At 54.1% G+C, this 13,453-nt stretch overlaps 1 protein-coding gene across 3 annotated transcripts in view; it reads right to left on the reverse strand.

Annotated features, from left to right (window-relative positions):
• PLEKHM2 (pleckstrin homology and RUN domain containing M2) overlaps positions 1-13,453 on the reverse strand; it is a 33,786-nt gene that overhangs the window by 4,888 nt on the left and 15,445 nt on the right. For 2 of the 3 annotated variants that reach the window (XR_002125390.1, XM_019654901.1), the window contains exons 2-12: positions 10,383-10,489; positions 9,914-10,023; positions 9,236-9,335; positions 8,630-8,717; positions 7,590-7,776; positions 6,231-6,290; positions 3,027-3,255; positions 1,098-1,946; positions 744-813; positions 513-603; positions 165-229 (exon numbers count right to left, since the gene is read on the reverse strand). Coding sequence is in view for 2 of the 3 variants with exons in the window: in XM_019654901.1 (XP_019510446.1) it covers positions 165-229; positions 513-603; positions 744-813; positions 1,098-1,946; positions 3,027-3,255; positions 6,231-6,290; positions 7,590-7,776; positions 8,630-8,717; positions 9,236-9,335; positions 9,914-10,023; positions 10,383-10,489 (1,956 nt within the window). In the remaining variant the exon portion in view is untranslated. The remainder of the gene's footprint in view (positions 1-164; positions 230-512; positions 604-743; positions 814-1,097; positions 1,947-3,026; positions 3,256-6,230; positions 6,291-7,589; positions 7,777-8,629; positions 8,718-9,235; positions 9,336-9,913; positions 10,024-10,382; positions 10,490-13,453) is intronic. The other variant, XM_019654902.1, reaches the window with a different exon arrangement.

The raw sequence follows: 13,453 nt of genomic DNA on the forward strand, positions 1-13,453 counted from the left end.
GTGGCGTCTTCAAGCTTGGTTCTTATCGGAAGCTGCTTAGAGATGAGCTGGCACCCAACCCCAGAGGCTGTGGCAGGGGACAGGCCTTGCTCTGCAGCCCTGAGGGTGAGTGGCTCAAGGAGCCCTGCCCTACAGCAAACACCAACTGTGGGGACTGAACTTACCGACACGTAGTCAAGTTCATTGTAAGAAACAGCCTCTTCCACTAGGTATGGCTTCTCTGTGGCCCCTGAGAGAGGAGACCCCAATGCCTTAGTACCCACGGTGGCCTCTCTCCCCGCCCCCTGCCCCATTTCCTAAGACCTGGCCCCCCTCTTTGAGAAGGTCCATGCCCTGTGACCTGAAATGATGGAGGACAATAACATGGGTGCTCATAGAGGGGAGGCCCCAGGTTCATGTCTTGGGGCTGCTGGGGCTGCTAGCAACACCCTCCACAGATAGCACTCTCATCACCACATGCCAGGCAGCTGAGACACTCGGGGTGTGGGGGCTCAGGGAGGGGGCACAGGCACCTTTCCGGAGCAGGTAGACATAGCAGTCTGTGAGCAGCACGTATAGCAGCTGTAGTGTGCCCTCCATGTGCCCCGTGCTCATCCGAATCATCTGCGGGGCCGAAGCAGACAGGTCAGGCTCTGCGGCTGCCGGCCCGCCCGGGCAGCACGCTCCCCTCCTGAACACGCTCGGGCCCGTCCCACCTCGCCCTGCAGTTGGCTTTCACGAGTTCTCGAGTTCCTGGGACTTACTCTGAAGAGCTGCTCCTCGTTTTCTCGAAACACATGGATCATCAGCAGGAGTAAGTGATTGTTGTCTACTCTGTGGGAGGGACAAGTGTGGGGGCGCTGTGTCAGGCTGGGGCAGGAGCGGGAAGGGGAGAGGCAGGCCAGGCACCCGGCGGCAATGCAGCTGTGGTGGCTCTGCCCCCAACCAGGAGCCAAAATGAGGGAGGGGAGGGTCATACCCCTTCCTACCTCCCAGCCCAGAACAGATCTTCCTCCTGGGAGTTAGGCTTAGTTTACTTGGAGGATAGACACCTAGTGTCCCCTGCTTCAAGGACTGGGAGCGTCTCTCACCCAAGGGGCTCAGACAGCCTTGCTCACCTGAACTCCGCCGAGTGAGTCACCTCAGAAGGGCTCCCCTGCCCCTCATCCACCCCGGAGTCCTCAGCGCTGCTCAGACACGGGCTGGGCTGGTCTTGCTTGAGCTGGCAAAGAGCTTCCTGGGTCCCACGCTCCAGCTCAGGCACGGGTCCCTCACTGACCAGGGGCAGCTCAGTCTGCAGGTCCTGGGTCTCTGGTTCCTGGGCCTCCCCCGGGGTGTCCCCTAGGGGCCGAGGCGCCTGTTCCTCTCCTCCTCCTCTTCCTCCCTCTTCTTCTTGGCCAGCAGCCGCAGGGCTACCAGGAACATGCAGCGATTGGCAAGGCCCTGCAGGGTCATGGTGGCTGCCACCTGATGTAACAGTGCTTGGACTCTCGACGGTAAAGCGGTAGAAGTCCATTGGGGCTGGAAGCCCCTCACTAAAGTCACAAGATGGTGGCCTCTCCGGGGCATCCCCCGGAGAGCCGGTCCGAAAGGACTGGTCTGGAGGCTCGATGTGGGAGCGCCAGGTGCGAGGGTCCAGCTGCCCATTGAGCTGGTCGATGACCTTACTCAGGGGCTGTCCCACGCGCTCCATGGAGGTGTCCTTCATCTCAGGGATGAGCAGACCCATCTGGCTGGGCTCGGAGCGCTCGCTGCTCTCAGCTGTGCTGCTGGGTCCCTGTCCCTCCTCCTGGGAGGAAGCAAAGGTGGTGTCTGGTGAGCCCCGCCCAAGGCCGGGGCTGCTGACACGGCTGTCACCGTCCCCCCTCCTGGCGCTGGCGTGCTGGGTAGAGGCTGGGTGAAGTGGACTTGCTTCCTCATCTGACCTGGTCTTCTTCTTCTTGCCAGTTTTCTTTTTCTTGGTGACCCTGGGACAGAAGTGATGGGGGAGAAATGAATATCTGAGCACCACGGTAGTGAGGGAAATCAGACAGACAGGGCTGATAACAGAGGTGATTCTGGGCGTGTGCCCTCTGAGGGCATGGCCAGAGCGTCATGGGTCCTGGGCAGTGCTGGGGGTAATAGCGGCTCAGGCTCCACGGTATCCCCCATGGCTGGCAGAGGCAGGGACCAGCCTGAGGAGGCACAGGTGGCAGCAGCCACAGGAGGCTCTGAGCGGGTCCTATAACCCAGCTGGCTGTGCTCTAGGGAACAGGCCATAGTTTGTGAGACCAATGGCCCCTCCCTACGTGAGCAATGGACCCTGAGCTGACCTCACCTCCCATTGGGTATCACGGACCATTCAACCGCAAATGTGCTCAAGGTCTTTGAATCCAACTCCTGGCACCCATCCCCTGGTTCCAAGTTGGTTGGAGTGGGCCTGGCTGAGCGACCCCGGGTCTGAGTGGCTCAATGAATGAGTCCTGGCTCCGGTCTTGGGGGAGCAATTCCTGTCTCAGGCCGGCAAGCCTCTGGGGAGGTGACATACACATCTTCTTATTCAGTGCGGAGAATTTCAAAAGCAGGAACCAGGGAGACCAGGGAGCCCGGGAGGCTCTGAGCCAAGAGTTTCCCCACTTATCAGCCACCTCCTTCCCTTCCATGTCCCTGTTGATATGACAAAGATACTTTTCCTTGAATGAGCTGAACTAGAATTAGTACAAATCTCAGAAATTTTTGTGCATTAATGTCCAAAAACTCCCTTGGAAAGAGGTCCTGTCTGAAGGTGCTTTCTGGTCTTTGATGGATGGGACCAACGCCCCAGCAGCCTGGGCAGCACCCCAGAAGCCAGCCATGGCTGTTGCCTGTGTCCCGTCTTCTGGGGTCGGGCCTGCTGTTTCCTCTTGCTGAAAGTACTACCAAGGAGGGGAGGGGTCCTTAGTCTTCAGGAAGATGCCCAGCTTCCCTCAAGGGGTCCCAGTCTGCATGGACTAAAACGTGATACTCGGAGTAGATGGTATGGACACCAGGATGCTCACCCAACTTCTCTTGGGCACCCCCCTGCTGACCTGATGACTTCGAGCTCTGTGCAGGCATCTGGCATGTCCGGGGTGGGGGACTCCGCCTTCTCCTGAGTGGTGCTGTGCACAGGGGTGGTGTCGGAGGAGGACACGGTCTCTGCCTGGTCCTCGTTGAAGGGGTTGTGGCGCTGGGTGGGACTCTTGGTGGAAGTCTTGCTGCTGGTCAGGTCTGAGGCAGTGGAGCGGGGGCCACTGACAGTGTCTGTGAGGTCCCCATCTGGGAGAATGGGCAACAGGAGACAGCCCATCACACACCATCTGGGGACCCCAGGCCCCGAAACCATGCCTTATCTCATGGAAGGCAGGTGAGTTCCTCCCAGGGAGATCTGATTGGGGTGGACCTATTTCAAGAGTAGAAGCCCCAATGCAACAGGACATGGGATTTGTGCTTTAAGAGCAACTTGGAGGGACCACCATCATCACCGCCACCAGGGCTCTTGAGAACTACGGCAATTTGGCCACATTTGAGTTGAGAGCTCCAGGCTGAAGTCCCTCAGGGGCAGTGGCCGTGACACCTGAAGAGGAGACGGGCCACATGCCTCTTGGATTAACCTTGGAGGCCACCATCACGAGGATGTTAGAGGGTACCAGGGAGCCCCTTTAGCACCACAAGGCACTGGCAGGGCTGAGATACCCAAAGTCCTCTGAAGGGCCCCCCACAGAGGCAGATAAAAAGGAACAAATGAGAGAACAGAGATCAGAGAAAATGAGGGGTGTAGAGTGAGGGCCGAGGCTGAGAAGACAGGACAGGGAGCCCAGGAGTGAGGAGCAGGGGGGGGCAGAGAGAAAGAGCCGGAGCAGAAGAGGAGACGTGGAGGGGGCCAGAAAGTGGTGCCGAGGGGTTGCCCCCCAACAGATGCCTTGTGGGCCCTTCATCGGCCGCCTGTCTCCCTGACAACCCACCAGCACAGTCCAGGGGGCAGGATCAGTGCCTCTGTAAGGGGGGTGCTGAGAACCCGATTTCATTCAAACCTCAGCTGGCCTACTAGTGCACTCTCACCCGGGCGGGTGGAGGACAACGCGGCTGCTCCCGAGAGGAGCGGGTTTACCCCAAGCGTCCATCCCGGGTCCCTGGAACAGGACACGGGGAGGAGGGAGCACCAGCAGGAAGAGCACACAGTGCATTTATCTGGTGGCAGATGGGAGCCCCTCAAGCTGAGAGCTGAGGCCTGGCTGGCGGAACAGCCTGGAGGAGGGTTAATAGCAAGGGGCAGAGGCTGTTCACACTCCATTAGCCAGCTCACACGCATCGTTATCTGCCCAGGAGACGCCCTCAGCCTCATCTGGAAGGGCCCAGCTGCGTCAACTTCCTAGTGGATCTTAGAAATCACTGGCAGCAGTCTGCTGACACAGCACATCATCCATATTTTTTAAAAAGTACATTGTGTTTTAATATAAGGACAAAGGAGGGGGCTAAAAGCAATTGCCAGCTCTGCCAGAAAAACACTAGCAGCAATATATGAAGCTTTCTTCTGATGTCCTGGGACCCCAGAGCCTTAGTTCTCAGATGCATACAACCTTGCCTTTCGGTCTCAAAGAAGGTTCCTGCAAAGCCCCACACATTCTCATTCCAGCCCCTGGAGATCTGCAGATGCTCATGGGATGAATCCGAGAGGTGAGCGTGCAGACCACCGGATGTGGTGGGTGACAAGGCTGGGGTCTGCACATGTCCTGTGAGCCAAGGACCATGGAACAGCTGTCCCAGCCCCCACCCCGGGACCCAGAGTTTGGAGCTGCCCCCGCATCCTGCTTTCCTCCAGGTCTAAGGAGAAGACCTAGCCTCCCCAGCTGGGCGGCCAGGGCACGCTCAGGACGTCTTTCGTGCTCGGGGAACTCGGGAAAGTCGGAGATCACTGCTGGGACCAATCTCACCCTGCCCCGGAGCCCAGCTGGCCCGAACGAGCAGTGACAACAGCGTTATTTGTTCTCAGGCCACAGGGAGCTCTGCAGGGCTGCGGAGGAAGGTCAGGCCCTGCTTGTCAAGAGACTGCAGCAGGCACTTGCAGCAAGTAGCTGGGTCAGGAGGGGAGTTAGTTGTTAGAACCAGGGGGGAAATGTCAATGCCCAGCCTGTGTGCCGCAAGCAGAGAGGTCACAGGATAGATGATGTCATGATGGAATTCTGGACTTCAAGTTGATCTTAACTAAAACGTAGGACTCTTCGATGCTACTCTCTAGGCCAGATGACGTAACTTATTTTTCCCAATGCTATATCTTATTTCCCTCAAACTTAAGCAATTTCATAGGCACATTACTTGGGAAAAGATTGTCTGTCATCCATTACTCAGAGATCATGGCTCTAATAATGAAGGGCCAGCTCTGGGGCAGTGAGTTGAGCCAGCGCCTGCCCCTCCTCCTTCAGAGGCCGCACCCCCACCTCCACCTGGGCGGAAGTAGCCCACAGGGCAAGAGGCTTTTTAATCCGGGGGCCTGGTTATGGCCTCAGACTTGAGAAGGAAGCATTAACTTTCTCAGAAACACGCCCTATGGTTTGAGTAATCACGGGAACGTGGGGAATAGCTTCGTGAACTTTCACAGGAGTAGAAGTGGGGGCGCCCGCAGGAATATGTCTAAGCATTACTGCCACCTAGTGGACACAGTGGAAGGGCCGACCGATTTTATTTTCATCTGCCTTAAAACTTCAGAGAATCTCCCTGTAGGAAGTTTCAGCTGTGTGTGGGCAATTTCCCTCATTTGGACCTTAATCTCTTTAAAAAATACCCGAGAGGAAGCCATGAGGAATGGACTGAAGGAATCAAGCCCTCTGTCTTTGCTTCTTGATGCTTCTAACACAGGAGCACATCTGACCGACAGGAGCTGACAACTCACGTGTTCAAAAGCATCACTTTTCAGACAAGTCAGACCACCACCAGTTGGCAGTTCCCTACAGACATCTGGTGCAACAACTGGCATCAGAATCAGGAAGGGTGATCTGTGTGTCCCCGAAAAGCAGTTGGTGACTCTGCCTGGCCACTGCAGACAGGCAGGAGTCCTGCCCTGGAAGAAGGAATTTGCCTAGGGCTAAAGGTCTAGTTCTCCTACTGCAGAATTCCATCTATTAGAACACCAAACTCGGCTTTATTATGATCAGTGACATTGTTATAAATAATGAGCTGATTTTGAATCATGCAGCAAGCTTGGCATGGAAACGTTGCAAAACAGGAAAAGAGGGTAACAGAGAAGTCTGTCCCACCTTCCCAGTCTGTGCTGGGTACAGACGGCACTGCTGGAAACACATCTCCAAAATCATAATCTACAAAAATGAGGGACAAAACTGGAGATTAGAAACAGGCAGTGGAAAGGCAGGGAGGGTGGGGACAACAGGGCAGGAGGCATGGGGAGAAAATAGGAGCGGAAAAAAAATTAAACTTCCTACATGTTCTCTAACAACCTCATGAGGACCCCAACGCCTCAGCTCAGGCAGGGGCCCCGGAGCCTCTGACCAGGGAGAAAGGCGTCCGAGGACACAGAGCCTGGTTCTGGCAGAGAACAGAGTGGGGCCCTGCACCTGCCCTCTCTCTCCCTCGCCTTCCTTCCCGCCACACCCAGCAGCTGAGATGAGGTGGGCTCAGGGGGACACCTCCATCCATGGGCAGTCTGGCTGCTTCTTTGAGGCCCAACCCTCTGGCTTCTCTGAGGCAGCCCAGGAGCCCAACCCAAAGAGACTGAGCTGCCACCTTCTGCTTCTATGACAAGCAATGCAAGTCTTGCTAACAGCAAATCTGAAAGTAACTGCCCTCTTCCCAGGACATGGCCCATGGCACAATCAGAAATAAAGGAAAAGGTCAAGGTCTCAACGCTGATGCAATTCTGGTCAGCCCTTGGGGCTGACCTGGTGCTTGGATCCCCTTCCCTGGAGGTAAGCTGGGGTGCAGTAATGAAGGGATCTAGTTTCCCCATGGGATGAAGGTGGGTAAACAGCCAGTTTTATAAATGAACACAGAGGCCTAAGGTTTGAAAGGAACCAGGCTGCTCCAATAAGTGGGTGGATCAAGACAACAAAATGACCTACAGACGCGACGAGTCTTTTTCAGTCTTTGATGCAATGGGTGCCATCATGGCTGACACACAAGGACTCGGAAATCAGATGGACTCATGAAAAAGAGCGGCAGGTTGGAGGTTCCCCCCTAAACTTTGCACCCATCTGGCTCTCTTCTTCCAGCGGTTCCTTAGCCCCTTTCTGCCTAGAATCATGGGACAATCTCCCCAAAACAGGAAATGTTCACCCCGGCTACGGGAGGAAGAATTTCCAGGTCACACTGTTAATTCCTCCTAGCTCAGAAAACTGTCCCCGGGCATGTGTTTGTCGCCTTCTGGAAAAGGGTCTAACATTCATAAGGTCATTTGGCTTTTTGTCCTCAGAATCAGTTTTTTAGCCACCACAGGGACTTGCAGGAAATGATGATTTGGCAAATGGCCGATCCTGTTTCACTTAAAATTTCAACCACCGGACCAAAACTAGCCAAGGAAGACGTCACACAGCCAGGCGAAAATGGCTCCTGAATCCGATTCACAGCACAGGCTGGCTCCTGCCTGCCCTGGGGCCACTTACCCTCGCTAGATGGGGCAATTGCACTGTCGTCCCACTCCAGGTTGGTGGAGGTGACAGAGTTGAAGGAGTTGAGGGACAGGCTGTCCGAGCCATGGACCGAGCTGGGGAGGCGGTCTTCAAAGTCCAGCAGGTACTGAGGTTTGTAGTAGTCAGGCATGTAGGGGGCCAAGTCTAAATAAGGGGCGTCCTGAGGAGAGAGAGGCAGAGGCAGGTTTGGGTGGCAGGAGACCTCGGGGGGACCAAAAACAAGGCCCTCCGCCGATGGCAGAGTCCCGGTTCGCGGGCCACGGGCGAACCCTCCCCCATGCTAGTTTTTCTTTGGGAAATCAATGGGCTTAAGGCACTGAATTCAGAAACAAGCCGCTAAGAGCAGGAATGTGCATGGTGATGGCTCTTAAAGCTGTGGCGTGAGGCCACCAGGTAACAGAACCCAGCCACGCCTTCAAACCCCTCCTCGACCTCTTTTACTAGTAGAGTTGCTCACTGTCCCCAATTTCTAACTACTTTCCAGTAGCCAAGTTCCTGTTTCAGTCTGTGCTGATGGGGCAGAGACCTAGGACGGTGATTCGATTAGATGGAGTAACTGCATCCACCTCGATGAGTCCGAGAGGCGCTCTGCAGCCCGCACCATACTCCTCTCGTGCGGGACAGGGAGGGAGGCTGGGCAGCATGGAGCTGGGGACGCTTCCAGGACCCAGCAGGCGCAGGGATGACTTTGCCTGTCCCTCTCAAACACTATGTCCTAAGCATCAAGGAGAGCACTTCAGCGCTAAAATACTCCAGGCAGTGTGGCTTTTCTCCAAGTCGGGACAGAGACAGGAAGGAGTCAGCTGAACCAGGACTTAAATAAGCCAAGAGAGGGTCACGGCCTCCACTCACTCCCACTGTTCAGACCAGGAACCCTTCCCTCACCTGAATAAACAAGGCTCAGACCCCGTCACACACAACAGGTTCCCTGACAGGGGCCTGAAAAATGAAACCCCGAGCCCACCCCGCCCACTCCTCTGCCCCCACAAACAGCGAGAGCCAGGGTATCTCACCAGATCCAGGTCGAATCGAATAAACTCCAGCCCAGACACCAAGGTCAGGAAGAGAGTCAGGTGATCGTGGCTACAGACGAGGGCATTCCTGCAAGACATGAGAAGGGACAATGGCGGTTCTGGGTCTGCTTACCAGCTTGGCCCTACCTCGCCAAAGCCTGCAGTGTTGAAACTGGACATGTGACGTCCCCCCTCCCTGGAGGGCACCCAGCTTGATGCAGCCTTCACCCACCCATTTCTAGTATTCTCCTACTGGGTTTGAGGCCACACAGCACTTTACTGCCAGTGTCTTCCAATATGGAGCCTGCAACATAAGGCCGGTGTGGCTCTCAACAGTACTCTGTTCCTGCAGCAACCCAGCAAAGGCTGAACATTCTAGTCAGGTTGGAGGCCTTGGGAAGAGGACCAGGCAGGGGCAGAGCACCACAGAGCTAAACAGGCAAGGCTCTAATGGCCCTTTGGCTATCACGGATGTGCCCTCAGCATGCAATGCCAGGCCAGGCCCCTGAAGTGGCACAACATGGTGCTGCAGGTAACAAGAGTCTTTGGGACAAGGCTCAAGGGGCGCTCTGGGGCTACAGGAGACGGACCATTCCAGACACTCACTTGACATAGTACTTATGCAGCAGGCCCAGGTTCTCCTGGAACAGCCGCAGGTAGCTCTCCAGGGAGTTCTCGTTCAGGGCCAAGTACAGCCAGGCCCGGCCTGCGAACAAGGGCAGGGGTGACTGAAGGAAGGTCTGTCAGCGTGCTGGCTTCTTTGTGCCAAGCGAGGGCAGAAAGGGAGAAAGAATGGCTGAGGGGACCACACACTCCAATGGCCTTGTCTCCTTTTGGGAGTGCGGTAACCCCTGAAATCTTTATTTTCCCAGTCAGGCCCTAGTCTGTCGATGCCCAGAAAGCTCTGATAAAGAGGGCAGACTGCAGACTTCAGATGGGTGGAGAAATGCAAGGATTCTGTGGGATCCTGTAGGCCAACTAACACTGATCCTTGCTCAGGGAGAGAAGCGAGACTCCTGATTACGTGCTCGGGCCGGGATTCGATAGGAGTCTGGTTCTCTTCAGCATCTCGCTGTCCGTCATCCTACCCACGATACTCCAACAAACTGCCACATGCAGGGAGGAGCAAGGCCTCATGGAGGGTGTGGCATTTGAACGCCCCACTGCCCCTGGGCACAAGGCAACTTGCCTCCCAGGGCTGACCATGAGGCCTCACATGAGCCCTGAGCTACCCACCGGGAGGGTGGAGCTGGTCCTTCTGAGCGTCGACCCCGCACTACTTACTGCGCCCTAGGTTGGTGGCCACATGCTGCAGCACCTCGATCTGCTTGACGGCCTCTCTCCGGGTGAAATGCACCACGAGGACCCAGTAGCCAGATGAGAGGTCCTGCAGTCTGAGAAAGGAAGACAGGAACAGCTGTGACCTGCATGGGGCCACCCCGGGACACCGCAGTCACTTGGTCCATCAGCCTCCATGTCAGACGTGAGCTCACGGCTGGAAGCAATGGATCCCCAGCAGGACCCACAGGCAACCAGCCTTCACCTGCTGCTAACTCTCCCACTCAGGGACGCCTGCTCAGAGACAATTTACCGGGATAACTACGGGAAGCCTGCGGCCCACCTGAAGAGACAAGCCTCGTTCTGCCAAGGGAAAGAAGAAAGAAAAGGCAGAAAGACTCTCCCCGGAGGCTCCTATGGCCTTGGCTGTGCCCCACTGTGCCCACCGTCTTCTCCAGAAACCAGCCCAGCTCACCCGTACAGCAGGGCATGGTCCAAGTGCTCACACAGACGCTGCAGGACCTTATCGTGGTTCCGGATGGCAGGGGTCTCGTCTTCACATGCAGCAAAGTAGCTCTGCAACTGAAGGGGACAAAACAACCACCCCCTGTTAGAAATGGATAAAGAGGAGGGCTACAGGAGCCCCGGAATCGAGAAGGTAGCTGAGAAAGCCAGTCAAACGATGTTCTCGTGATGACAGAGGGCATCAACCTCAAACTGCCTGCACCCTGCTCATCTGGCACTGGAGGGTTTGGGGGCCACAGGCTGTATCCTTAGAGCCCAGGCCCCAAGAGGCGGTCCCAGTCCATGGGTAGGTCTCAGGAGGCCCCAGGCTTCGAGCCAGGGTCACCGAGCTGCACAGCCCCAGGGGCACCGCATACAGCATTCTCTCCATAAATGAGCCCCAGTGTCAGTGTAAATGCCTTCCACCCTGGACTTGTGCAACACGGTGGCCCTGCTTCGAGCTGCTTGTCTGCACAAGCTAAGGGCTGATGGGCGGGGCACCTGCTCCAACGGCCATCGTGCCAGAGGCTGACATGGGCCACTGGATTTGCCTGAGGAACCTGACCAGGCTGGGTACGTGCCAGGCTCATGTCAAGCCCTACACCAAGGACACTGTTCTTTGGCTGGATCGGTCAAAGGAGATCTGAACAGCAGGCGAGATGAGGCGTACCACCGGGTAAACACTACCCGCTGAGGGAGGTGAGGCAGCTCTATCAGCTTATGTAAGCCTAAGAAAGCCCAGATACTCAGACTTGAGTTCTCTGCAGCCAGTTAGGAGGCAGAGGCCCGTTTCACGTAAAGCTCTAGAAGAAGCCCTTCCCACTTCATTTTAGCCACACTCTGGTCTGCTGTTGCCCTTCCAATGGCCAGAAAGGGGAAGGACACAAAAAAAGAGCACTCGTCCCTGTACACTCATCTCAGGTTTAAGCTCTTGGCGCTGGACAAATGTGTTCTCAAGTGTTTTCTGGAAGCAGCGGTGGAGAAGGCAGCAGCAGGCAAGATACATCCACCACACCAACAGGCACGCGCTCTTGGTGAGAGGCCAACCATTCAGCCCCCACAACAAAAATAGTCTCTCTTCTCTGTGGCCCAGAGTAAGCCCAGCAGGCCTGCTGGCCGGGAAAGACCTCAGTCCTTCCGGGTCTGCCCTCTCTCCTGAGAGGCTGGCAAAACAGAGCCCCAGGAGGAAAGGTTTCCAGAACTGAGAGGAAGGGCAACATGCCTGTGAAAATTGCACAACTCCCTCTCAGAATGGCTCCAAGATTTGCACATTTTAGAACCACAAAGTCAATGTCCAGGTTTTTTTTTCTTTCTTTTTTTAAAATTTCAAAATCCAAGTAAATCTGAGATCAGAGAGGCTGAGATGTTAGAGCTAGAAGGATCTTTAGAGATCTAGTGTCACTCACTCCCTTACTAAAAAAAAAGCACAACAGGCTTATGCATTTTCTTTAGTATAAAAGTAGCCATACCCAGCGTAATGCTTGGAAAACATGGAAAAGTTTTAAATGTTTATTTATTTATTTTTAAACATAGAAGGTGGCTAAGACCGGCAGAAGTTAAGTTCTTCACTATGACTTTTAGCTCAGTGAGGGAGCCATGGCTGGAACTCAGATTCCTTTCTTAGGTCCAGATACCTGACCAATATTTGCACATCATAAAAATGCAAGCGACATGGAGGTGGGTATAAATATAAAGACCTCCTGCTCCCTGTTCCCCACTGTCAACAGCTTGGGTGTGTGTACAATTTTTTTCCTGCATACATAGACTTAAAAAAAAGTCAACTAGGGTCATACTATGTTCATGAATTTCTAAAATTTGCTTTTTCTTAACACTGTATTAAGCATACTGTTCCATATCATTATATACAGATCCACTATATTCTTTTTCATAGTCACAGTGTATTCTAAAATATGATGTATCATACTTTAACCATTGTTAGGTATGGCTATTGTCTCCAATTCTTTGATATTACACGAACTATTGTGACAAACATGGGGGGATTCCTGTGTGGGTATTCTGCACGGTAAGTGCTTAGGGTGGAACAACAGAGCTAAAGAACACGCACATTTACAGTTTAGCTGGAACCTGCCATTTGCCCTTCTAAACGTTTGGATCGATTTACATTCCCACCACACTGGCCAACACAGGACATAATCAGTCTAATTTCTGCCAGTCCAACTGGCGAAAAACAGCACCTAATTGTTTCAAATTTTATTTCTCTGATCACTAATGCAGTTGACTGTCCTTATTAACTGTTTGTATTTCTTTTTTTTCTTTTCTTTTTAAGATTTTTATTGGGAAGTTGGGGGGATGGGAACAGTGCTGGGGAATTGGGGGAAGGGGAACAGACAAGTTGCTGTCGTTTTGTTCTTCAGTCTAGTTATGGAGGACGTTGCTTCACTGGCCCAAGTTGGCACCATCATTGCGTTCTTCCCGGGCGAGGCAGATCAGTTGCCGGCTTCTAGACGGCTGCTCACTGCGGCTGCTGGCCACTCACGCTGGCTGCTGGCTACACACGGTAGCCCATGGCAATCCACTGCCACAGGGGCTGCAGCCTCCACAGTCGCCGGCGACTCACGGCAGCCCAGCTCCAGGTTGAGCTGTTGTTCAGCATCTTAGCTGTGAGGGCAGTGTCACTGGCCCTCATATGTGGGATCCGAACCGGGGCCCTCTGGCGTCCCAAGCCAGCTCTTAACCATCGCGCCACTCGGCCAGCCCTGTATTTCATTTTTTCTGTGAAATGCATGTTCATAACTTCTACTCATCTTCTCTTGGTTGCCTGTCTTTTTCTTACTCATCTGTCACAGCTCTTTGTTTTTTAAGGGTTTAACCCTGTTTGTTGCCATGGGGTTTTTTTGTTTTGTTTTGGTTTTTTGGTGTTTTGCCCAGTGTCAGCTGACCTTTTAACTTTGCTTTTGGTGTTTTTTGTCCCTATTGAGAAATTTTTATTTTTTACGTAGTCAAATCTATCATTATCTTCCTTTATAATTTCCCATTTTTCTCAATCTAATATCACAAAAGTACCTTTATTCTTCTATTGTT

Source organism: Hipposideros armiger, unplaced genomic scaffold (genome assembly GCF_001890085.2).
Source record: "Hipposideros armiger isolate ML-2016 unplaced genomic scaffold, ASM189008v1 scaffold_232, whole genome shotgun sequence".
Taxonomy (NCBI): domain Eukaryota; kingdom Metazoa; phylum Chordata; class Mammalia; order Chiroptera; family Hipposideridae; genus Hipposideros; species Hipposideros armiger.